At 42.2% G+C, this 26,986-nt stretch overlaps 1 protein-coding gene across 9 annotated transcripts in view; it reads left to right on the forward strand.

Moving 5' to 3' along the window:
• The window catches only part of PTPRK (protein tyrosine phosphatase receptor type K), a 413,915-nt gene that overhangs the window by 139,939 nt on the left and 246,990 nt on the right, over window positions 1–26,986 (forward strand). For all 9 annotated transcript variants that reach the window (XM_069726055.1, XM_069726057.1, XM_069726060.1 and 6 more), the window contains exons 4-5: window positions 7,741–7,822; window positions 16,342–16,457. In XM_069726055.1, the coding sequence (XP_069582156.1) occupies window positions 7,741–7,822; window positions 16,342–16,457 (198 nt within the window). The remainder of the gene's footprint in view (window positions 1–7,740; window positions 7,823–16,341; window positions 16,458–26,986) is intronic.

The raw sequence follows: 26,986 nt of genomic DNA on the forward strand, positions 1-26,986 counted from the left end.
ATGAATTTTGCGGATTTTCTGCGTTTTTCCCGCTATTCTATGCATTTGGGAAAAAACGCGTCAAAAACTCGTCAAAAACTCGTCAAAAGTGCAAAAAAAACCACATGCGGATTTCTGGCAGAAATGTCCGGTTTTTGTCAGGAAAATTTCTGCAAGAAATCCTGACGTGTACACATACCCTAAAGGAAAACGCAGTATGCGTATACTTCAGTGTGACAGGAGCTGCTCTTCACTGGCTGATAGTAGCAGCATGGAATTGCACACACGTGTAACGCTCTGTCACACTGATAATGTCTCCTTGTCTGCAGTCTGTGGTGAGGGGAAGGATGTGGCTTATCCTGGATTTCAGCAGCAGCCAGCCCCCCGATGAGGTCTCCTTGTCTGCTGTCCGCGGGGAGGGGACGTAGCCTGTTCCTGACTTTTAGTGGCAGCCAGCCCCCCCCCCCCCACAATGATGTCTCCTTGTCTGCAGTCCGCGGGGAGGGGGCGTAGCCTGTTCCTGGCTTTTAGCAGCAGCCCGCCCCAGATGATGTCTCCTTGTCTGCAGTCCGCGGGGAGGGGGTGTAGCCTGTTCCTGGCTTTCAGTAGCAGCCAGCCCCCTGATGTTTCCTAGTCTGCGGGAAGGGGGCGTAGCCTGTTCCTGGCTTTTAGTAGCAGCCAGCTCCCCTCCCCCCCCACAATGATGTCTCCTTGTCTGCAGTCCGTGGGGAGGGGGCGTAACTGTTCCTGACTTTTAGTAGCAGCCAGCCCTCCGATGATGTCTCCTTGTCTGCAGTCCATGTTGAGGTGGCGTAGCCTGTTCCTGGCTTTTAGTAGCCGCCAGCCCTCCGATGATGTCTCCTTGTCTGCAGTCCGCGGGGAGGGGGCGTATCCTGTTTCTGACTTTTAGTAGCAGCCAGTCCCCCGATGATGTCTCCTTGTCTGCTGTCCGCAGGGAGGGAGCATAGCCTGTTCCTGGCTTTTAGTAGCATCCAGCCCCTTGATGATGTCTGCTTGTCTGCAGTTCACGGGGAGGAGGTCGTAACCTGTTCCTGGCTTTCAGTAGCAGCCAGCCCCCTGATGATGTCTCCTTGTCTGCAGTCCATGGGGAGGGGGCGTAACCTGTTCCTGGCTTTTAGTAGCAGCCAGCCCCCCCTGATGATGTCTCCTTGTCTGCAGTCCGCGGGGCTGTGACGTAACCTGTTCCTGGCTTTTAGTAGCAGCCAACCCCCTGATAATGTCTCCTTGTCTGCAGCATGAGGTGGCCTTCCCCAGTTCAGGAAAATTTTGTGCTCCTCTTATAAAATGTACAGTTGGGTTAATTGGCATTCTGGGATCTGGTCCTATTCTTATCTATGAATAGCACACTTTTCTTCCTTACAAATCTTACTTTTGCCATTTTGCAATAGGAACTTGGTGTTAATGCAGTCAGAGGCTTGCTTAGATCGTACAAACTCTTTAAAGCCATGCAAACTCTGCGGGGCTTCAAGTCGACTAGGAAAGGGTCAGTATAGAGATGCTGTCAGATTTAGATCAGAAGTCCAATGTTATGCCTGGTGGAGACAAAACTATCCCATTAAGAGCAGTTACATTTCTACCGTCAGTAAGAGAAGCTCTTATTTTTCAACCAGATATAGTTTACCAATTACGGTAATACACTAAAAAGCAATAGTTTTTAGCCGCCGGATCGTCACGTTGTCAGAGTGCTGCGGAACCCGGGTGTCCCACAAGGGGACTCGCTCATGGACCAGGGAAATAAGGAGGTCATTTTCAATGAGGTCCTCATTCCGTTCTGGAACCTAAAAAATAAATAAAGACCTTAAGGTTGGAGACATTAACATAAGGAAAGGAAAGAAAACCGAGACCGAAAACTGGCATGAATAATAAAAGTCAAGAAAAAAAAGGAGTCCAAAAGAAAAATGTAAAGAAAGAGGTTAGTGAATAAAGGAAGATTCAAGAATAGTAAAGTGAGGATACAATAAACAGTCAGCCAGGTATACTTACACGCTGCCGCCTTGCCACCCGACCGTGAACCCGCTGCTCCTGCTCACCCTCTGCCGCAGTGGAATAAGTGCTCTAAAAAAAGGAAAAAAAAAATTGTCATGTGTAGATGTGACAGTGAATACTTACCAATCTGAGGAGGTGAGTACTCACTTCACTGACATGTTCGGCTTGTGAAGGCCCAGGACGTTGCTCCTCCTCAGAAGATGATGACATTCTGATGCATGCAGAAAGAAAGAAATGGCAGAAATTAGGACATGTAGAGACAGAAAAAAGAAAATAAAGACATTGGCTAGGATATACTCACATTGTTCAGAGTGTAGATTCCTTCCTGAGTCTGCTCTGGAAAGCTTCTCTGTCTGCTGAGTAGTGACCTGCAAATGTCCACTCCCTCCCTTTATCACCTTGTAGGTGGGGGGTGGCTAATCGGTGTCTAGACCTGTTTTCCTTAGGTGCAACGCATGCGTTCACATAGACAGTGCGTTTTTTTTGCCGCATTCCTTCCGCTAACAACCGCATACGTTTCTAGGCGGCAAATTGACGCCTCTAAAATTACTACATGTAGCGTCGCCAAACCGCAGACGACCAAACAATGCATGCGTCATCAAACGCGGCAAAACGCAACCGATCGCAGACGCATGCGTCTCTAATGTTAAATATAGGAATACACAACGCATGCAGATAATTGCAGAAGAAACGCCTCGGACACAACCGCAAATGTGAAACCGGCCTAACAAACCTAGTTGGTTCTCATGCTTCGCACTGACGAGGACCAACAGCCCGAAACACCGTGTTTGCGAATTGAGATACTGATTTGGCTTTTATCCTAAGTCATATTCCACGACTCGTTAAAAGGGTTGATTGTGACTTGTAGGATCGCTACTTCCAACAGATGGCGCTATAGAGTTTAAGTCCTCTTTTTCTCAGAAGAGGCAATTTGCATATTATATGCATGTGTTGCTGCATTTTGTTTGCATTGTCAAACCGAAGATTTAGTATTTCCTACATTACAACTAATCATTCCACCCTCTTCTAGACAATGTCTCTGCATACTCCATTCTGCTGTCCTGCTCTTTGGACACAAGATCCCTCCCTGGATTGGGAAAGAACCTTTACACCTATGGCCAGATTGTCAATTAATTTCTTACCACATATGATAGCTTGTGTATAGACTTGTGGGATTTTACACTTGTTGAATTATTTTAAAAGCTGTTGATATTTATATTTTTACTTATTAAATGTGTAAATTGAGGGCCGACCCCTCTGCGATTTGTACTTGTAGGGAATATTTAGCATATGTGAAATTGAATTTTGTTGTTGCTATATAGTAATTGCCCGGGGTCACATAGGAATTACATGGAGCAAGTCTGGGCCGTCGTCTACATGAAAAAAGTCTACCGTTTCCGCAGTGCCAGTCTGTGTGGCGTTACCCTAATTTATGACAAGAGGAAAACATGCAGGATTAGTCTTGTCCTATAAATGCTGGATCTTATTTAAAGCTTTATCCATTTTTCTGATTGATATACCCAGTAGACTGCTATCTAAATGTTTGATTGAAAAGCCCAAAACTTATAGACCTGTTTATATTATAAATGAAACAGATATGTCCAAGCAACAATTATAAAAAAAAAATGTGAACAGGGGTCCAATAGCCACATAGAAAATACCATAAAACAACGGAACACTCCTATATGAATAATTAAATACTGAGAAACATGGAGTTAAGGCAGTCAGTCTATAACATTTACAGAAATCTTATTATTTCAACATATAACAACATTTTTTAAACATCAATAAAACTAGATAGTAATATAGAAGCATTAAGATTAATGATGGACTCGGGTAAGACGAGTCTAGGGTCAACACGTAGTACGGTAATATAAGATTTGGGGGAATGGTGTTCCTAAATCCAAAAAGGAAGTTTCTATCCCAGTTTGTAAATATGTGAATGTACCTTTAAAAGGTCAAGAGGTCTATATATCAGAAGTGTCATGACTTATGAAATTCACCTTAATGCATGTTTAATAGACAAAAATTAACCTATAATGTTTGTAAACTGAATGATTCAGGAATATTTCTTACCAATATAGAGCCCTGCGTGACTCTAGACTCGCAGCCCCAACGCGCGTTTTGCGTGAGCTTCCTCACCCCCCTTATATTACTGTGTGTTCACCCTAGACTCCTCTTACCTTCATCGTTAATCTTGATGTTTCTATATTACAATCTATTTTTATAGATTTTAAAAAAATGTTATATGATGAAGTAGTAAAAATATTTTTGTACATTTTATAGACATGACTGCCTTGACTCCATGTTTCACAGTATTTAACTGTTTATATAATAGTCACAACTACTGTCTCCTTTTCACCATCCTTATCAAATTAATCCTCAATGATGCAATTATGTTGCCTGCTAGGCACAAACTCTCATCTTGCGGCAAGTATTCCTCATCTTCTAAAGGGGGCTAAAAGGTAAAGTTTCTCCTTGTGGAGAGCAGTAATTTGGCGAATAGAGAAACTTTACCACTTGGACCCCCTGTCTGTGGCCACTCACCCAGCCAAACCAGTTTTGCTTTTCAATGATGGGGGCAAACACTACCAAAATGGAAATGCAAATGGAATTTCAGGTTTGGCTTCTCTTCCCTTTTTAAATGGGGGCTATTGACTTTTAGGAATGCTGATCCAATTCGTGGCCCTATAGTTCCTGTATTCTTTTCCTCTGAAGAGGGTACTTGCATATTCAAATTTCCATGGGATCAATGCATCACTTATAAGTCGCTCTATACCATCTTCACATTTTTGGCAGGTGGCCGTGTGCAACCTTGACTGTGGCTCCATTCATTATCTGTGAGGCTGCAAAGTGAGACGCTCTGCCTTTTCTATAGAGAATGAATGGAGTAGCGTTCAGGCATCCTACCAGCTGCTAAATTTTGAAACTGGGATAGAAATACCCCATTCTTTCTGACCAGTTCAGGTCTCAGCAGTTGGACCCCCCAATCAATAAGTTATCGCCTAACCTATTGAATTTATTGTGGATCATGTGTATTATCCCAATATGTAGAAGGTGTGATCAAATTATTATTAGCAAATTCCTCTAATTAGAAAAGTAGTATAGTTCTTCTGATAAGCTATGGCGCTTACCCCATGTGCAGGGCATTGCAGTAGCTTAGATATCTATGGTTACGACCACTCCTATAGTGACAGCTGTTAGTGGTTGTAACCATGGAGATATCTAAGCTACTACTATGCCCTGCACATGGGATAAGCGGCATAGGTCATCAAAAGAACTATACTAGAACTGGAGGCATTTTCTAAAATTATTACGGTATTACACATCTAATATATAATTGCCTAGAATACTACTTCCTGCAATTTGTGCCAACTTCCGTGGCTTTGTCCGGAGCTAATGTCCGGAGCTAATGTCCGGAGCTAATGTCCGGAGCTAATGTCCGGAGATAAGTGACGTCAACAGTGTCCAGTGTCTGATTGGTTGCCGCCTGCTGCGAGCAACCAATCAGAAACGTGCCGTACTGTGTCACACTCCGCCCGCCATTTTGGTGTGATTTTTGAATTTTTACCTCACAGCAAGTTTCTACTGCGTGGAGGCGGGCCCAGTGACGTTGCTCTTCAAGCTCCTGCCGAATTTCGTCAAAAAAATGATAATACCATTTACCAAAACTATATATATTTAGTTGTGAAGTGGTTCAGTGACATTTTCACACCAATTTTGAACTTTTGTTTGGTGTTTTCTCCATATACTGCCTATTATTTTTGTTCTTTCTTACTATTATTTATTAATTGTATTATTCTTACATTTGAATAAATAAAGTATATATGGATTCTAGACTCCCGATTCTTTAGAATCGGGCTGCCATCTAGTACTACATATTGGGATAGAATCTTTGAGATGAGAATACCCCTTTAATAATGATCTGAAGGGCTCACACGAGTGTTGGCATATTTGGTGCTTTTTATACCTAATTTGTTTGGTCCACCTTGGAATCCGATTTGTTTAGTTGAAACATGAATTTGACAGAATATTGTCTTTTCCCAGGAAAAATTATTTGGCTGTAGTACGTAAAGTTATACAGATCTTCGAGTAGGTGTATATTTGTATAAGAGTTGATGTCATAGAAAGTGGCATGAGGTCCATAACGGATGTGACTGTGGAGGGGGCGAAAGGTGGGTCTCTTAAATACACAGCAGTAAGATATAAGGCGTTCTCAGATTAATAACTATTTATTTTCATTGATAAAAGCGTATTCATTTGAGGGCATCTAAGCACGTCTAGTCGTAATGTGGCGGGAAAAATGCGTGCTTGTAGTCATGTGGCCACCGGCAATACCGTAGAATTCTGAGACTGCACACTGTATGGATTCAGAAGTCGGTAGCCACCAGATATAATTTATAATGCTATATCTGCAAGTAAATGGCAATTTTACACATGGTAGACTCCATTTAATGGCTGTGTGTGATCCACAGAAACACATGAGAATAGGACATACACAAAGTTTAATGGAATGAACATGCAGATTAGTTAGAGACTCGTTAACTATTCTATTTAGTCTGAGCAACATAATGTAGGGGCAGAAAGCCTGATTCCATGAATGTGTCATTTATTAGGATGTTTGCTGTAGTTTCAATACAATCAGTGTTTAATCAGCAGGAGATTATCCCTAAAGCACTAGCAAGCAAACCCAGCTAATCTGTTTAACCCCACCATTAATGACAGATTGCTGACCGACCGTGTACACAGGAATCTGCCACTCGGGTCGTGGGTGAGGCTATACACAATTTAGTATTATAGCACTGCTACATCTACAGCAGAGAAAGCAGGGATTTTATCAAAACTGCGCCAACCAGCCCAATAAGTGATACATCGCTGGATTCACGGATGCTGCTCTTAGATTATATAACTACAACCTACTGTTTACAGGAATGTGTGTCTGGTTCCATTAAACCCTATTGGTCATTGTTGTGCTGTTTGTTTGTAAAATGCGCGACAAAAGATGATAAATGCTAATGTGTGAATGTAGCCTTAAGCCAAGTTCAGACAGCCATTGTAAATCTCCGCCACCGACTACGACATTGTGTCCCATCACATGAGCAGCCTCCTGCAAACCTGTCCTTATTGTGATTTTTTTCTAACACTGACAAGTATGTATTTGAGCACTGGGTTTGGCGCAGTCCGTTTCTTACTGGCAGCACACTGAGAATAAATCCCTTCTTCTGTACGTACGCTTGGAAATCTTGTCGGTTTTGTAAATGGATGTTTCCGACTTCTCTGGTAAAGTGAAGCGTGCGCTTTTCACGTCTCTGCTGATGAGGTTTCATACCGTGCTCCGCGTATTTCTACGTCTGCTCGGCCCCAGAATACTTTTTATGGCAGATCTACATGCGGAAATAGCTCGCTTCAGGGCCTAAAAGATTGAACGAGGGAAAGAGGGCTGAACCCAAGAAGAAAAATCTCCGATGTCCAAAGCTGACTGCAGCGGAGCAGTATAGCGTCATCACTTCTGCACACATCCATTTTCCCTGGCTCTTCATTTTCGCCATAGTGTTTGATGGCGCTGCCATGTCTGATACTGTGCAGTGCTCTGTACCAGGACTTGGTTATGTGTCTTCATAGATGGCTGCATCTGTAACGTTCCCTCCGCTTTTTGGACAGGTTTTGCCTGAACTTTAATATTTTAAGTTCTTTCAGTATAAATAAAGACTGCAGTAAACATCTTTTATTTTTTCTTTTCCCGTCTATTGACAGGTAATCTTTGAAGCTGAAGCTTCGGGCGGGAGAGGGGGATATATTGCCGTAGATGACATCCAGGTTTTGAGCTACCCATGTGGTAAGTATGTATATATGCATCTGTTTAAAGGCTATAAACACATCTGATGTCGAAAAAAATTTTTTTTTCTTGTTAGAGCATTTTTTTTTTAAAACTGTTAAAACTAAGTTTCTGTCTTCAATCTTTATTCCTTCATTCATTTTCAGACTTTCTGATATATAGTTTGCAACCTTTTCCAGGTTTCCGATTTCTCTCTTTTGGGAGTGTCTCCACCTGTAATATAGGTTGGATTTGTCGTGTGTGTGTGTGTGTGTGTTAAAAACACAGACATGTAAACCGCCCCATAGACTTTAATGAATATTTATTCTATGAGAAAATAAGTATAGAACTAGAAAAGCAAAAAACAAACAATGAGGTATCGCGCTAAAATTACTAAGCAGGCTGTAAATTCGGGATTTTACCTCCTGGAAAAATTAGTGTGCCAACAAACCACTAGTACCGGAACTAATGCTGCTAGTAGCGGTCATAGGTGAAATTAATTAATACTTACTCTTTGCCTGAGTTGTGGAATGCGGTCCCAATTGGTGTAATGACTTGCGGGTGCTGCAGTACAGGATTCCAAATAACCAGGCGGCAGGAGTAGTTGGAAGGCGCGCAGAGCCAGAAGCGCCCCGGCCGGTGGCGTCCCTGGATGTGCGGCCGAAAAAAATGGCCTTGCTGGGGGTGGGAATGCTGCGGAAAAAGCAAAAAAACAAACAAAATTTCTAAGAGGGGAAGGGAAATTTTTTTTTTTAAACTATGATTACTTTATTAGTACCTTGAATTAAAAATTGGTATTTAAGATTTAAAATATACTACTGAGTCTAAAATAATTTACGTACAGAATATAGGTAATTTGTGATAGTAATATAATGTAGTACATGGCAAGTACAATCTGGCACACAAATTAGCACTAAAATCAATGCTCATAGTCTATATAGGTTATGTGTTAGTAATATAATGCAGTACATTGTGGGTAAGATCCGGCACACAAATTAGCACTAAGATCAATCAGTATGCAGCCGCAGCCTTTCTCGGTCCATCACACTGGGGGTTAACAGGTTAAGTACTTGGGTCGGCTATATCTGGCAATCGGCAGTGAAGGGGCGGTAACCCTGACGAAGAGGGATGGAGTCCCTCGAAACGCATTGGTTAGTTTTGTTGCCCCAGCAAGGCTCCGTAGCCTCGTGACGTCACACGCTGCAGAGCACTGTTGGCCATTTTTTTCGGCCGCACATCCAGGGACGCCACCGGACGGGGCGCTTCTGGCACTGCGCGCCTTCCAACTACTCCTGCTGCCTGGTTATTTGGAATCCTGTACTGCAGCACCCGCAAGTCATTACACCAATTGGGACCGCATTCCACTACTCAGGCAAAGAGTAAGTGTTCATTAATTTCACCTATGACCGCTACTAGCAGCATTAATTCCGGTACTAGTGGTTTGTTGGCACACTAGTTTTTCCAGGAGGTGAAATCCTGAATTTACGGCCTGCTTAGTAATTTTAGCGCGATACCTCATTTTTTGTTTTTTTGCTTTTCGCTTTCTACCTTATAGGTGCAACAGAGGTGGCACAGCATCTGTCCGGTAGCAGCTTTAGTCCTCTTGTTTCTAGCGTCAGTGTGTTATTAACATTTAAGTATAGAACTCGTTCAAGATAAATGGACGTTTGAATGAGCCCTAAAATGCAGAGAACCAAGAAGGCCGAACGGAGCGAAAACTGACAAATTTGTAACATTTCTACATAAGCTTTTGGTTAATGGATGTATAGACAATCTGCAACAGCAACATTTTATAACATTAAAGGAGCACTAGCACAACATTTTTTTATCCTCTTAAAAAAAAAAATGCTCAAAAAAATAAAGGGAACACTAAAATCCCACATCCTAGATATCACTGAATGACCTGTTCCAGTTGTAAATCTTTATTCATTACATAGTGAAATGCATTGAGAATACAACATTACAATGATCAATGTAAATCAAAATTAAATTTGAGTATCATTCCAAATCCAGACCTCCATGGGATATTGAAGGGGAAAATCGAATTACAGGCTGATCGAACTTCAGTGGAAATGCCCCAAAACAAGGAAATTATGCATATTAATCTGTGTGTGGCCTCCATGTCCCCTGTATGACCTCCCTACAATGCCTGGGCATTGTCCTGATGAGGCGGTGGATGGTCTCCTGAGGGATCTCCTCCCAGATCTGAATTAAAACCTCAGTCAACTCTTGGACAGTCTGTACTGCAACGTGGCGTTGGTGGATGTTACTAGACATGATGTCTCCGATATGCACGGATTCAGGTCTGGTGAACGGGCGGGCCAGTCCATAGCTTCAATGCCTTCATCTTGCAGGAACTGCTGACACACTCCAGCCACATGAGGCCTAGCATGTCCTGCATTAGATGGAACCCAGGGACCACTGCACCTGCATATGGTCTCGCAATGGGCCTGAGGTTCTCATCTCGGTACCTAATTGCAGTCAGGCTACCTCTGGCTACCACATATGGAGGCCTGTGCGGACCTCCAAAGAATTGCCTCTGACTGACCCACTGCCAAATTGCTTATGATGGAGGATGTTGAAGGCAGCAGAACACAAGCACAACACTCACTTGTGGATGTCGCACCCTCATATCGCACTCATGGAGTCTATTTCTGTCAATTTGAGCAGATAAATGCTTTTTAGTGACCTGCTGGAGGTCATTTTGCGGGGGCTCCCGCACTGTTCCTCCTTGCACAGTGGAGGAGGTAGCGGTCCTGCTGGTGGGTTGTTGCCATCCTTCGGCTCCTTCCATGTCTCCTGGTGTACTGGCCTTTCTCCTGGTATTTGCTCCAGGCTCTGGGCACTGTGCTGACACACAGCTACCGTTCTTGCCAAAGCTTGCATTGATGTGTCTTCCTGGATGAACTGCACTATGAGATGAGTTGAGATATATCATTCAGTGATATCTAGGATGTGGTCTTTAAGTGTACCCTTTATTTGTTTGAACAGTGTATATTGCAATTATGATTAGCACTGTGTAATTGCAATCGCTCATTTTGCGTTTTTATACCCATTTAATTTTTCGATTTTCCATTAGGTTTATGACATCACATGATTAAAACTGACTAGCTGAATCCTTCTAAGCTCTATGTAGAAACAGGAGATCAATTTCCCCTGTTTGACACATAAGTCATTGCAAAAAATCCCTGACAAGGGAGCAGATGGGTCAAGAATTAAAGAGGGAAATGATAAACGCAGGGAAAAGAGACTTCTTGTTTGTACATAGAGCAGAGAAGACAGAATAATTAGCTGGGTAGAAAGATAAAATGAGCAATTGTAAATACACAGTGCTGTATAACATGACAATTGCAATATTTTAAGTGGATAAAACTTTGATGGGAGTGCTTCTTTAATTAAAGGACAGAACCTTTCTTTACTCTTTTTTTGAGTGCCCTTTCAATTTCATGCATATTGGTCTTGTTCCCATCACTCCAAACTCTGCCCGAAAGTTCAGAGCTCAGATGATGGAAGCACACACTTTCTATCAAACCACTACTCTGCTTCTGTCTCGGATCCAGCTGATCTGTTCGCAATTTAAAGGGAACTTGGCTTTTTTTTTTTCCTTAGTCAATATATTTATAAAGATTTAGGCACTTATTAAGCCAGCGTCCATCAGTATAATATGCCAGTAGCGATATTTTGTGTTTTTACGTTGATACTTCTTTAAATACAATGACTCAGAAACAATAGCGGTTTAAGCCTCTATTGTTTGTTGCTCCGCGTGGAAAATGATGTGCTTTCTACATTAATTACTGAGTAATCTCATCTGTGAAAGAAGACCTTAGTAAATGAGTGCTAATCCTTAATTAAAAGAATAAATGCTTTTATTTGTGATGGGTCTTAATTAGTTTGTTTCAGTTGTGGCTACAATACCTTTAAATGAAGATCCAACATGCACTCTTCATATAGCTGGCTCCAGGGAATTTTACCCCCCTCGTTATAAATAAGTTGAGAGTAGACTATGACCAACTATATAATTTTGGGTGCACTTACAATGCACGATGCGCACTGTTAAACAACCGGCGATCGGCCACATGTTTCTACCGGCTTACCAGGCTTCAGATGTGCACTGATCCATGTGTAATGCTTATTTGTTGGATGATTGTCAGCCAGTTTGCACTGCGATATCATGAATTTAGAAGCGCTCGTTCAAAATGGTCCTGCAGTGTAAATGTATTCTGAGTTGACCCCATTTGTTATATGCAGAGTTATTTGATACTTTGACCATCCAACCCATTGCCATGTTTTTGCCACGCCTGTCAAATTTGTTAGAATAATTCTACGTGGTGACTTGCGCACCTGGCAAACATAACATTAAGTGAATTTGTTACCAGATTTTTGCTACCTCGTATGAGAGAAGCATATTGTAGAAAAAAGCGTCATCCCTACATGTAGGTCATAGGAAGCTGAAGAAAATGACACCTTGATCTCTGTGATCCGATATTTTATTCCAGAGTAATTCTTGTTTTACTTGTATGTAAATGAGCTGTTTAGATCTATAGGCCGGACACTGATCTCTGAGAATCTGCCTCCAGTGATTGTTTTAAATGGGAGGGGATATTACAGATGTGATGTGTAATGGCCGCTCTCTGATCTCACTGCAGAGCTGTGTGTGACTATACCTGACACATCTGCAGGTTCCTCTCCCCTTCAGCTTCCATCTCCCAGGCAGACAATAAAGCAGAGCTATGAGAGCTGCAGCTGCTAACGTGTTTACTATGAGACAAAGTTCAGTTTTACTCCTCTTTGTTAGTTACTTGTCTCCCTCTGATCCTACTAAAGCTATGTACACACGTCTGGAATTGCCGTGGAAATTTCCGCGGCAATTCCCCAACTGTGCCCCGGGTAAAACGCATGCGGAATTGGCATGCGGTTTCTCGCTAAACAGTAGCGTTTTACAAGCGTAATTAGCTTGCAGAATGCTAGCGTTTTCCGAGCGATTTGTAACATCGCTTGGAAAACTGATTGACAGGTTGGTCACACTTGTCAAATATAGTGTTTGACAAGTGTGACCAACTTTTTACTATTGATGCTGCCTATGATCTAATGTTAAAAATAATAACAAAAATAATAAGTTGTGATATTCTCACCTCTGGCAACCCCGGCAATCTTCCCGCTCCTCGTGATGCTCCCTTTCCCAATAATGCCTTGCGGCAATGACCCCAGATGACGTAGCATCACGCGAGACTGCTACGCCATCACAGGTCATTGCTGCAATGCATTACTGGGAACGGAAGCATCGCGAGGAGCGGGAAAGCTGCGCAGGACACCGGAAGGTGACAATATCACGATTTATTATTTTCATTCTTTTTTTTTTTAATTTATATGGTGCCCAGTCCGTGGAGGAGAGTCTCCTCTCCACCCTGGGTACCAACCGCACATGATCCGCTTACTTCCCGCATGGTGGGCATAGCCACATGCGGAAAGTAAGCAGATCAATGCATTCCTATGTGTGCAGAATCCCCGCGATTCCGCACAACGAACGAAAATGCTGTGTTTTTTTTCCGGAATGCGATTCCGCCGTGGAAAAAGCGTAGTATGTACACAAAAATTGCAGATTGCATTCTAATAATAGGATGCTTATTGTATGCTTTTTTTTGCGGTTTTATATCGTTTTATAGCGAAAAAAACGCGAAAAATCCTTAATGTGTGCACATAGCCTTGTGGTTATATTTTTACCGTTTTATTGCTTCCTTCTACAATAGTACGCAATGCAGAGTTGTGATATTTTATTCCGCCTGGCAGAATCGGAACCTTTTGTTAGGCTACTTTCACACTGGCGTTTTTTGCCAGACGTCGCAATGCGTTGTTTATGGCAAAAAACTCATCCTGCAAAGTTGTTTGCAGGATGCGTTTTTGCCCCATAGATTAACATTAGTGACGCATTGCGACACGTCGCAACCGTAAGCAAAAAATGTTAAATGTAACGTTTTTTGCTCCTGACGGACCGCTTTTTCCGACCGCGCATGCGCGGCCGGAACTCCGCCCCCATCTCCCCGCACCTCACAATGGGGCAGCGGATGTCCCGGAGGAATGCATCCGCTGCACCCGTTGTGCAGTGCGTCAAACGCTAGTGTGGGAATCTCTGCCCGACGCATTGCGACGGAGAGATTCCGACGCTAGTGTGAAAGTAGCCTTAGGTTTTTCATGTGATGGGAATGTACTGTGTAACGGGAACAAGCATCCCCAGGAATGCTAGTTTCCAGATAAACATTACTCAACGAGGATTGCCTCCTAAACTGCATATTCCCCATGTACAGGATAAGTGATAAACGTATGATTGCTGGGGAGCCGACCACTAGGACACCCTCTGAACAGGACATCTGCTTCATTCATGCAGGATAATTTGTGCTCCTCGTTCTAGAGATTTGTGGGGTTCTCCGCAGTCTGACCCCTAGTGCTCATACATTTATTATCTCTATTATGGTTAGGCGATAAATGTTTATTGAGCAGTCCCTTTAATGTTTAGAGATGGAAGACCTTTAATTTTCTTTTTCCCTGTTTGTTTTACCATGAAGTGGCAACTATTGAAGTACCATTTGTACATGACTATATGCACTCAGTTAGCGATAATTGTATTGATCTCTACCAATTACTAGGACAGGGCAGTATACTAATGAAACCTTTTTAATTACATTCTCTGCTAAGAGACAACAGGATCTCATTTGTTATACATGTCATGCCGAGTTGGATAAAAAAAAAAAACCATAATAATTTGTAGTTGCTCTTTTAGTACAACTAAAGGGCCGTGTACCAACCATCCTATAAAGCCCTTTTGTAACCTTATATTAATAGCTGGCACACAGCTGTCTGTCTGTCCCACTTTAAAGGGGTTGTCCGGTCTGAGAAGAAAATGGTGAATTGTGACCTCGTGTTACGTGAATTGGGACGATTCCCCTGTATTACATGTACATGTGGGCGATCATGATTTGCATACTTGTGGTTACGTGCGGCTAATCTCTGGTCTAGAATGACTAGTCTGCAGACACTGTGTGACTGCAGACTTGTGAATCTTCCCGGCGCACAAATCCTCGCAGTTCACGGTGCATGCGCTTGCAGGATTCACAAATCTGCAGTCCGGACAACCCCTTTAAATTTTTTTTCTTTGAAAGATGATGAATGAGACTAGTCAGACGCCAAGAATACAAATTGTATACATGTGGCCATGTGAATTCCCAAAGGGGATGATTCAGCGCTCTGCAAATACATAAAATGACTACAGATTTTTCTTAGGCCAGAAACTCTTTTAAAGCGGCTATCCAAGGCTAGGTCCACATGATGTTTTTGCCATACAATTGGTGTATTGGAGTTTTTTGATTTCTGGGGAAAAAAATATTTTACATGGGTTATCCACTACTAGAGCAAACCCATTCTTGAATTAAATGTTTGGCCTTGATAAAATTAAAAAAAAATCTATACTCCTTTCCCATGCCAACACCGCTCGTGCGATGGAATGGTGCCAGCACGAAAAGGGAGTATAGGTTTTGTTATTTTATCAGGGCCAAATACTTAGATCAAGAGGGGGTTGTCCTAGTAGTAAAAAAACCCTTTAATAGGATGTATAATCGGTATGATTAGGTGGCCATGGACTTCTATGGTAGTATACTACTTGTATACTCTGTAAGGAGTACTAAATACAGTGGGGAAAAAAATATTTAGTCAGCGACCAATTGTGCAAGTTTTCCCGCTTAAAAAGATGAGAGAGGTCTGTAATTGACATCATAGGTAGATCACAACAATGAGTGAACCAAATGAGAAAACAAATCCAGAAAATCACCTTGTCTGAATGACTAGATTTATTTTGCGTATAATGGAGGAAAATTAGTATTTGGTCACCTAAAAACATGCAAGATTTCTGGCTCTCACAGACCTGTAACTTCTTCTTTAAGAGGCTCCTCTGTCCTCCACTCCACTCAGGCATCTCTCATCTTAAGTGGGAGAACTTGCACAATTGGTGGCTGACTACATACGTTTTTCCCCACTGTATATGCTTTAATTATATGGCAAAAATGTGATTACCGTATTTAGTTTAATTTAATATCTTAATTTTAGACTGTTTTAAAACACAAATCCGTTATTTGTTTCCAACTTTTTTGAGAAAACCTTATCTGGAGCTGCTGGGATACTAGAAGAAGCTCCACTATATCTTTAGGCTTGGTTACATAGTGTAGTCACAAATAAGCTCATGGGATTGGGGTAACACCTAGGGGCGCTTTTTCTCCCCTTTAGGGCTTTTAGACACAAGCTGGTGTACGGCGTGTGAATGCAGCCTTGTGTATCGTGTCTGTGTAGCCCAAACCGCAGCGGAAGGCATGGCTATGAATAAAATAGAAATGTCGGAACCGTGACAATCCAGAATTTGATTTACAGTATGTTCCGCAGGAGTTCCGCTCCCTACAACTAAAGCGCCTATACTAACGAGGCTGCGGTTGGACACCAAGGGAAGGAGATATTCCCAGCTGACTTATTACATGTCTCCATTGCTTCTTTTGCCACAGATAAATCCCCTCACTTCTTGAGACTGGGAGATGTGGAGGTGAATGCCGGCCAGAATGCTACATTTCAGTGTATTGCCACTGGACGGGACGCCGTAAACAACAAGCTGTGGCTTCAGGTAACAGACTATTATTTCACTTTACTGTTCACTTAAAATGTAAAGTGTTCACTAGCTAAAGAAACAAATATTTATTCATTGCGTGTACGGCAAGTTTAAAAAATTCCAAGTCTACTGGTGTGACATGAGTGATGGCAAGTGCGAACGTTGTACCCTACAGGAGCACATCGGATGGTGTGTATATACAACTTTCTGGAAATGGTCATTCAACTGAAACATGAGGACTTCATGACCGTTACTGAGAAGTCAAACGCAACGTCTCTACTGCTATAATAGGACCATACAATTATTGAGATGGCGATGTAGAACAGGTGGCACTCACAATGTAGGATTTTGAGCCACACTAGTTGGTTTTAAAGCATCCTCTTTTATAACTTCCATGGCACAGAAATAGATTTGGAAGGGCCTAAAGAAAATATGTGTCATTTGCAGTTAACATGTACCGTGAGATCCTTGCTCTGGTGTCCAGTCTGGTCCTTCATGACATCTGGTCTCCACTTCTACACCTATCATTTTGGCCTACTATGCCCCACGATGTTACTGCACAATGCACAGCATGGGGCCTGGTAAGTGCAGGACACCGGGTCAGGTATACTGGGCACAGAGGTGACTGGCAGCTGCCACAGGAGGACCAGACCAGGCAGCGCACTCAAATTGCTCATCCGTAGACTTTGGTGTTTTGCGGTATAACCTCATCCTGTAGAAATATTTTTCATGTGTGTTTAATTTCTTATCATGTTTTAACTGTGAAATAGTTATCCTGTTATTCTATGCCTGTTAGTCTTGCTCCATACTTATAGTTTATAATTTGTTTGCTTATATAGCATTAATATAGTGTGCATCATTTTACATTGCCATCACGGTCCCCTTTTCCCTATTACCGTAGTTTGTCTTTGTAGCATGGGAGTAAATGTGAGTACCCAGAGAAAACCTATGCAAACTTGGGGACAACATACAAACTCCATGCAGATGTTATCCTTGTTAGGATATGACCCCGAGACCCCTGGTGGCTGTATGTTGATATTTTAGCACATGTCTTTCTCGAAAGTCTCGTGAATATGTTCTGCATCCTCCTCATGGGGTAGATGGCATATGGTGATATATTATTGGGGTAAAGCTGTGACTGTATGGGCTCATACAGCTGTTGGTCCCTTTCTTCTGATGGTTCTCTTTAATATACCTGAATCATATCATGACTTCTAGCCGTGCAGAAACAATCTGCGATGTTTCCGTCTCGCTGCAGAGACATCCCTAGTGGATGATTTGAGATGTGATTGCTCCGTGCACGAGAGCTCTCTGGCTGTTGAAGGAGCAGGCTGGATTTCATTCCATTTGACATCTGTGGATTGCATCAGGTTCTCACAATTAAAGTGGGTGGGTGGGTGCAGTACACACTGCGGAGCAATGAGTAGAACGGGGCCGGGGTCACATTCCATTTCAGCAAAACCAAAAAAGGGGATTTGAAACTTATAGGCTTTCTTTGAAACAGATGTAAGCCCCAGAAGCTTCCAAACAATAAAAACTGTTATCATGTTCAGCTCTACCATGTATTAGGTGTCGTAAGATTTCTGTAATGTTATCACTGCTAGCTGTTTTAGCAGACTGGTTTACATGTAACAGGCGTGCCCTGGCCTCACCTGGTAGTGACACATGATAATAACATTATGGTGCGGTTCAGCTTGCACATATTAATGGATATCGAAACAAAGTTGGTCCACTGCTTAGGAGCACTTGAAATTAAAGAAACACTCCTATCAAAATTTTTGTCCTCTTAATATATTGCTATAATCATACAATTGCTCATTTTGACTTTCTTCACAATAAATTCTTCTGTTTTCTCTGCTCTATGTTGAAGTAGGAAGTTACTTGTCCCTGCATGAATCATTCTCCTCTGTAATTCCTGACCCAGCTGCTCCCTCTTTCCCACTGCCAGTGACTTTTGCAAAGACTCATGCAGGGAAAATTGACCTCCTGTAGAAGGATTCAGCGTTTTTAATCACCTAGTGTCATAAACCTAATGGGAAAGAGAACAATTAGCCGGACAGAAAGATAAAATGAGCAATTGTAAGTACACAGTGTTATATAATATGATGACTGGAATATGTTAAGAGAATTGGAGTGGTCGCTGGAGTGGTGCTTCAAATCTAAGTCCCCTGCCTTGTCTTATACTCTTTTCGGCATCTTAATTTATCGCTGCCGCTCATGTTGGTCTCCAGCAATTTGTGACCTGCTGTCTGCTTACAGTATTTGTTGGAGCGAGATAAAGGCCTCTCTTCAATGTAAGTTTATGAGGGCCTCGTTCCAGCTCTCATAGATTTGCATTGAGAAGTCAGAAGCTGCGGTCACCAAAATGGCATCTCTGCACCAAAAAAGTGAAGACGTTGGAGGGAAAGTTTAAGGGTAGGGCCAAGAACCTTACATTAGAAACACCACTCCAGCACTGGACCCCTCCCCCCCCAAAGAAAAACAAAATGGCAGCCTAGTCAAATGTGTAATGGGTGTCCGGGCAAACTAATACTCTTGATCTGACTGGTTGGTAAAATGGACCACCATCTGACACCCAGAGACTATTGTGCATCTGTAACAAATTAATTCAGTGAATAAGATACATTGGTGGAAAAAGAGCCAATGAAGTAAAGTGGAAAAGTGAGAGAAAATGCATGTGGTGAGTGGTTTTCGTGAAGTAGCATGTCAAGAATTGAAGGGTTAACCCTTGGTGCAGTAAAGTACTGACAGATGCCTGTTTTTGTTGGATAAAATCAGAAATCTGAGTGCCAGCCTCAGTTGAGAATTTTTTCCTCTTCCTTTTTGATATGACGCTGGATGAAAGTGTTAGGCTACTTTCACACTAGCGTCGGAATCTCCCCGTCGCAATGCGTCGGGCAGAGATTCCGACGCTAGCGTTTGACGCACTGCCCAACGGGTGCAGCAGATGCATTTCTCCGGCGCATCCGCTGCCCCATTGTAAGGTGCGGGGAGGTGGGGGCGGAGTTCCGGCCGCGCATGCGCGGTCGGAAAAAGCGGTCCGTCAGGAGCAAAAAACGTTACATGTAACGTTTTTTGCTCCCGGCGGTCCGCCACAACACGGCGCAACCGTCGCACGACGGTTGCGACGTGTGGCAAAGCGTCGCAATGCGTCGCTAATGTTAATCTATGCGGCAAAAACGCATCCTGCAAACAACTTTGCAGGATGCGTTTTTTTGCCATAAACGACGCATTGCGACGTCTGGCAAAAAACGCCAGTGTGAAAGTAGCCTTAGATTGTTGACAGACAGGAAAACATAGAAATGTGACGGCCTTCGGGAGGTTTTAAACCGTTAATGCTGGGAATCTTGTTTGTGAAACAATTTGACCTTGTTATGTCACTAGGACTCTTATTGTACTGATAATTTAGACCTTCTGAATTCTATGGAGATGACTGTACTTGTGTCAACTCTCGTCACATTTGTGGGCTTCCTTTTGAGATCGCAGGGCCAGCTGCTTTCTTGATGCACTTCTAGAAGTGCACTGTATAATCAGTCTGAAGGATCGTTGGATATTTTTTCATCGTCTTTCAACTACACTCACATGTTCTGTAGATGAATATTATATAGTGTACTTGGATAAGTCATGCATTGAGTGTAAAATGGACTATGTTATGGGAGACTGTTCTAGTAGTTGGAGTTGAAGATAGCGAAAATCAAATGAAGGCAAGAAAGAGACCCTTATACCAAGAATATTTGTCATCCTGCAGGTTACTAAGCAGTCTACCAAGTAAGGCTGTTTTCACACTTTCGTTGGAGACTTCATTGCAGATCTTGCAACGATCCTGACAAAATAGCACCGCATGGTGGACACCATGATGGAAAACGGCGGAGGTCCGTCATATGACAGAACCAACACTGGCATCAATTTTGTTGTTCTGCGGCAGAGAAGAACACCAGAATGAACAAACTTTGATGTGATCGATGCATAAAGTCCTTCATACACTTTACATGGCTGTTGGCTAATTAATCGTTCGGCCAGCAGCTGCCTTTCGAATCCTCCATTAGAACATGGATTCCTCCTTCTGCTGAGCTTTGTCTTCTCAGAGCAAATCCCTGCTAGACTCCTATGGTGTTGCAGTCTCTCTTGAAATCACAACTTATTCCAAAATCGGATATGTTGGATCCTTTTCTTCTCCGTCATCATGTATCATAGGAGATTTGGGAAGCCCCCGTACACATTAGTCTGTAAGCCAAACCTGTTCATATTGCCTAGTTTGGCTGACATTTGTCTAATGTGTATGTGGGGTGGGCTTAAAGGGAACCGGTCATGTCTTTTTTTTTTTTTTTTTTTTTGCTATTAAACTGCTCCCAAAAACATGTTTTTCTCAAGCAAAACATCCCAGTATTTATCACAAAAATACACTTTATATACTTTGATTGACCCACATACCTCCAGTTTCAGTCGTCGTGGTGGGGATCTCTAGGTTTCCAGTCACGGTCATTCACATGCCCTTTTAAATTCTCCACGCCCATCGCTTCATGATTAAGTCCCGTCACCGCAACCTCCCAGGCGATCCCGCGTTTGCCCAATGACTCGGCTTTCCGTGTATGCTCACCGAATCTGAGTGTACAATTTTCCTGACACCATATGAAAAAAAAAAAAGCACGGACAGACTATTTCTTACGAAGAACCTGGAAAACCATGATAAATAATTCTGATGAGACATCGGCAGCATAAACAGTTAAATGTTAATTATTTTGACTAAGTATTCTTCAGCTTAAAAAAAAAAAAATCAGACACCCTAAATTTTTTTCCGGACAGGGCAAAAGAGTGCCGTCCTTTAATTTCTGAACTGTTGGCAACCAAGTAAGTAGGCAAACAGAAGATTACGTTGTACATTGACATCACCCTAAGGCTTGGTTCCCATTGCGTTAATGGGAAAGCGCTAACGGACAGCGTTGCACGGCGAAATTAACGCCGTGCAACGCGTCCGTTATCACGCCCATTCACGGCAATGGGAACGCGCAGCACTAGCGCGTGCCATGTTCGGCACGCGCTAGCGACGCGCCGGTGTTTCCTGGCGCGCCGCGGACGCTGCTCGCAGCATCCGAGGCGCGCCCGCGGTCCGTTCCCCGCTCTCGCAGATCGGGGATCTGCGAGAGTGGGGACGTTACCGCGACCCCGGGACGCGGCCACATTAAAAACATTGCGTTAGCGCAACCCGCTAGCGTTAGCGCTAAACGGGTTGCACTAACGCAATGTGACCCTAGCCTTACTTTATAGGTTTTTTCCATACATATAGCCCCAGTCAGTTACAGTATTTTTTTCTTTTTTCCAAGTTACAGGGAAATAGGTTTGTACCTTTAGACAATAACCTCTCCTTCCCATCCATCTGTAGCGCATTCTGTCCCACCACTTCCTTATTTATCATTTCCGCCTACGCAATGACAGCAAATGATCATGCTCTTGTCATTCTGCTAGGCTTTCTTAGCCAACCACATACAGATCTTGCTTTGATTATCAACATACGGTACTTGTATGCAGTAAATAATTCCTACTCTGTGCTGTAATAAATTCTTGTCAAATGTCTCTTGGTGGGAGGTGATATCGCCATTGAGAGCAATGATTACTACAGAAGTACTTTAGCTTGTGTAACCTAAGGGATTGTGAGTGAAGGTAATGCTTTTACATAATTAATACTTTTATAATATATAGTTACATAGTTATTAAGGTTGAAGGAAGACTTTAAGTCCATCTAGTTCAACCCATAGCCTAACCTAACATGCCCTAACATGTTGATCCAGAGGAAGGCAAAAAAAAACCCATGTGGCAAAGAGTAAGCTCCACATTGGGGAAAAAAATTCCTTCCCGACTCCACATACGGCAATCAGACTAGTTCCCTGGATCAACGCCCTATCAAGGAATCTAGTGTATATACCCTGTAACATTATACTTTTCAAGAAAGGTATCCAGTCCCCTCTTAAATTTAAGTAATGAATCACTCATTACAGCATCATACGGCAGAGAGTTCCATAGTCTCACTGCTCTTACAGTAAAGAATCCACGTCTGTTATTATGCTTAAACCTTTTTTCCTCCAAACGTAGAGGATGCCCCCTTGTCCCTGTTTCAGGTCTATGATTAAAAAGATCATCAGAAAGGTCTTTGTACTGTCCCCTCATATATTTACACATTAAAATAAGATCACCCCTTAGTCTTCGTTTTTCCAAACTAAATAGCCCCAAGTGTAATAACCTATCTTGATATTGCAGACCCCCCAGTCCTCTTAGGCTGCTTTCACACATCAGGTTTTTGGTTTCAGGCACAATCCGGCAGTTTCAGGCACAATCTGGATCAGTTTTTTTCTGATGCCTGATCCGTTTTTTCCCCATAGAGTTGTATTACTGCCGGATTGTGCCTGAAGGACATCCGTTTCATCCGTTTTGTGCCGGATCCGTCCCTTCAGGCTTTTTTGCCGGATTCAAAAAACGTCTCCTGCAGCGTTTTTTGTGTCCGGCGAAAAAGCCTGAAGGGACGTTTCCGGCAATAAACGCATGGAACTGATGTGTGAAAGAACATTTCCGGCGACCGAATCCGTTTTTAACACACTGAGCATGCTCAGAAGCTTTGTCTGTCTCTCTCTTTCTTTCTCCCTCTCCCTTAATGTATGTACTATACGGTGCATGTTAGCTTTTCATTATACTTGTTATGCAGCATTATTTCATATGGCTTCTTATGTAAAATCATTTAGTTCCTTTGGAAGGTGGCTTGGACTACTGCACCACTCAGACCTTTGTTGCAGGTACTCCTCGTGTCAAGTTGGATTATTTACTTATTTTTTTAACACTGATTTTATTCATTCAAAGTAAATACCAAAATAATTGTATAATGTAAATGCTATTGAATATCACAGATTAAAAAAAAATTGTGAGCGATCAATGGTTTAAATAAATACCAGTAGACCTATAACTATTGAGCAAATAGTGAAGTACATATAATGTAAGAAAGCTTCAGAAATGCAGTGAAAATATTCAGAATGTCTGATGTAGACCTATACACTGGTAAACTATTCTCATCCTAAACGGACACTTTTTTTTTCTTTGTTTTTCATGTACATATAGTCTAATATGTTCAGGAACTGCCTTTATTCTCATACCGGTAATTTGCTATCCGCATTTTTTTTGAAGGGGTGTGCCCCTCCTAATAAGCATTCTGCCAGCACTATAGGTACTTTTCCTCACTTCCCAGCATGCCTTGCTCCTGCTATTGTCCCATTGCTGCCGAAGCAGAGAGACGTAGACTAGTGATGAGTGAATATACTCGTTACTCAAGATTTCTCAGCACGCTCGGGTGTCCTCCGAGTATTTTTTTTAGTCCTCGAAGATTTAGCTTTTCTTGTCGCAGCTGAATGATTTACATCTGTTAGCCAGCATAATTACATGTGGGGATTCCCTAGCAACCAGGCAACCCCCACATGTACTTATGCTGGCTAACAGATGTAAATCATTCAGCTGTGACCAGAAAAACTAAATCTTCGAGGACTAAAAAAAATACTCGGAGGACACCCGAGCGTGCTTGAGAAATCTTGAGTAACGAGTATATTCACTCATCACTAACGTAGACTGATCCCTCCTTCCTGTTGGGTTTGTTCTCTGCTGCTAAAGGAAAATTACATTTTCAAGGCAGCGAAAAGTCAAGAAAAAAGGAGCTATCTGGCTGCTGGGACTTTGGGCTGAAAACTTTATTATGGGTGAAGTGCGTTGGTAATTATTGCAAGAGTCTACCTTTATTGAAACAGTAATGATTATTTATAGGGAACCTGTTGCATTTGAAAACTGATAGCTGTGGCTACAGGGAGAAAATAAAGTATTACTCTTTGTTTAGCCTATTGCATCGAGTCATCAGGGCAGCGCAAGGAATGGTTATATTCATCACTAGCTATAAAGTGAGTGTACTTTGACAAGCTATGCTGCATATACAGAAGCTGTCACGACTGTTGTCGGGAATCCCGGACCAGGGGCTCCTCCCCTGTCCCTAACGCTAGGGGCACCATAGTTCTCCTGTTCCCCAGATTACTTCTAACGGTGAAGACGCTGGGGCCACATACCTTGCGGAGCTCCTGAATCTGCCCTCAGTCTGTCCACACACACTCACCAGACAACTAGTAAACCTGCTATTTAGTCATCTACCTTCATGAGCTCTGTATAACCAAACTCGTACCACTTATTAACAGCTTTCTATGTACACTGTGCATAGACAGAAAGCTGCCCAACAGTGGTGTGGGCGGGGTTATACAGAGCTCAGCATTCAGAGAACCGCTAGAGCTGCAGCAGAGAAAACTGTGATTTTATCAAAACTTAAGCAAGCATCTCAGAAAGTGATGTCACTGGAATCCCAATCTCTGTGCCTACACCATTCTGCTGTCAGATTACATAGCAAAAGCGTGGTGATAAATGTCCTTTTAATAGTACATTTTGTTACTTTTTAAATATTTTAACTATCGGCAGCATTGATTAAATTCAATAACCACAACTACCGTATCTATATCTCTGTATCCCTTGTAATAGCCGTGCTTCATACGTCCATCTGTATCCTGACTACTGTATCATTTGGGTTAAAGCTTGAAAACTCTAAAGTGAAGATAAAGTAAATTCTGGTTTTAGTCTTGATTTTCTGTTTTAGAGTGGTTGTCATTACTCTGCCGTTGTACCCTTTCATAATGTACCCGGTCTGTTGAACTTTCAACACTGTGTGAATAATTTACGGCTTCTGTCCTTATATCAGATTCTACACACTTCCATTTATAAAAGTTGTTAAGACTATACATATTACTGTTCGCCCTGCAGCATTTACATCAGTATGATGTCCTTTAAAATATTAACCAAAGTAATTAAAACTCTTTATTGAAAGTGATGCTTTGAATTACTGATATGCTTTAGGCTGCGGTACCCTAATTAAATGGCAGGAAAAGTTGTTGAAGGCATAATACCATCCTTGCTGTAGCTAGTGGTCGTTCAGTGAATTAATATAAATGAAATACCCTTTCCTTTAGAGTTGCCATCAACTAACGTTTAATGAATGCAAATGAAGGTAATCAACTAAATACCCTTCAGTTTCGGAGGGAGGTTGAGGCTGGAACCACTTTTGAATAAAAACCAAAATTACAAGTCCCTTACTTTATTTCCTTCTGGCTTTTGATATAAAGTGTTGCATCAAACCTGCGCAAAAATGTTGCAAAAACTGTAAATGTGAGTCCAGTCTACAAGATCTCTCCCGCTAATAAAATGCATACATTGTCGTCTTCAGTTAAGTCTTTTTCTTTGCTCCGAGTCCCTTAAAATGTAAATTTGTGTTGAAGGCGATCAGGGTGGATTTGATTTAAATCTAACTGATTTAAATCACGATTTAAATCACGATTTAAATCACTAGTCAGTATGGCTTGATTTAAATCAGTGATTTAAATCAAAGTTTCTACCTAACTGAATTTGACTCCGCAGAGGTCCCAGCCTTTTCTTCACTGCAAAAATGTTACAACATGAACAGAGTTGAGAAAAAGACCTTAATCCTATTGTTCTACAAACCTATGAATACAGAATCAACCCCTTCAGTGCCAAGTCCAAGAAGTTAAACAATATGTTTCTGATTGTTTGGAGTGGAATAGATCTGCACAACACAAGAAGAATGTGAATCTAAGTGTGAGGAGGAGGAAGGGCAAGCAGACAAGAAAATGAAAGTGAAACTTTGAGCACAATACTGCAGCATAGCCACAGACAGACAAGTCTGGATCTGTTTGTGTGTACGATCTGAGGTTTATTACATTCTTTCCTTATAATGGCAGCAGGCCGTAAAAGAGACCCAGTTTGGGAATATTTTAATGAAGCTCCTTCGCCTATCGGTAAGGCAGGCAAGATGATGAAGATCACCGCACTTCTCATGATGTTGCCTCATTCGCGCCACCAGGCCTTGCATCTCTTTGTTGCATCGTTTGCATTTTGCACGCATGCCTGCCTTACCGATAGGCGAAGGAGCTTCATTAAAATATTCCCAAACTGGGTCTCTTTTACGGCCTGCTGCCATTATAAGGAAAGAATGTAATAAACCTCAGATCGTACACACAAACAGATCCAGACTTGTCTGTCTGTGGCTATGCTGCAGTATTGTGCTCAAAGTTTCACTTTCATTTTCTTGTCTGCTTGCCCTTCCTCCTCCTCACACTTAGATTCACATTCTTCTTGTGTTGTGCAGATCTATTCCACTCCAAACAATCAGAAACATATTGTCTAACTTCTTGGACTTGGCACTGAAGGGGTTGATTCTGTATTCATAGGTTTGTAGAACAATAGGATTAAGGTCTTTTTCTCAACTCTGTTCATGTTGTAACATTTTTGCCGTGAAGAAGAGGCTGGGACCTCTGCGGAGTCAAATTCAGTTTTGAGAACTGCGTAAGTAAAGCGAGCGTCTGTGATAATATAGGAGAGAAACTGCCCACTAATCCTACAGAAACCTCTGGAAGAGCATGGCATTGTGAATGTTACACATATACAGCCTTTATTCTACTGAGTTA

Source organism: Ranitomeya imitator, chromosome 5, assembly GCF_032444005.1.
Source record: "Ranitomeya imitator isolate aRanImi1 chromosome 5, aRanImi1.pri, whole genome shotgun sequence".
Taxonomy (NCBI): domain Eukaryota; kingdom Metazoa; phylum Chordata; class Amphibia; order Anura; family Dendrobatidae; genus Ranitomeya; species Ranitomeya imitator.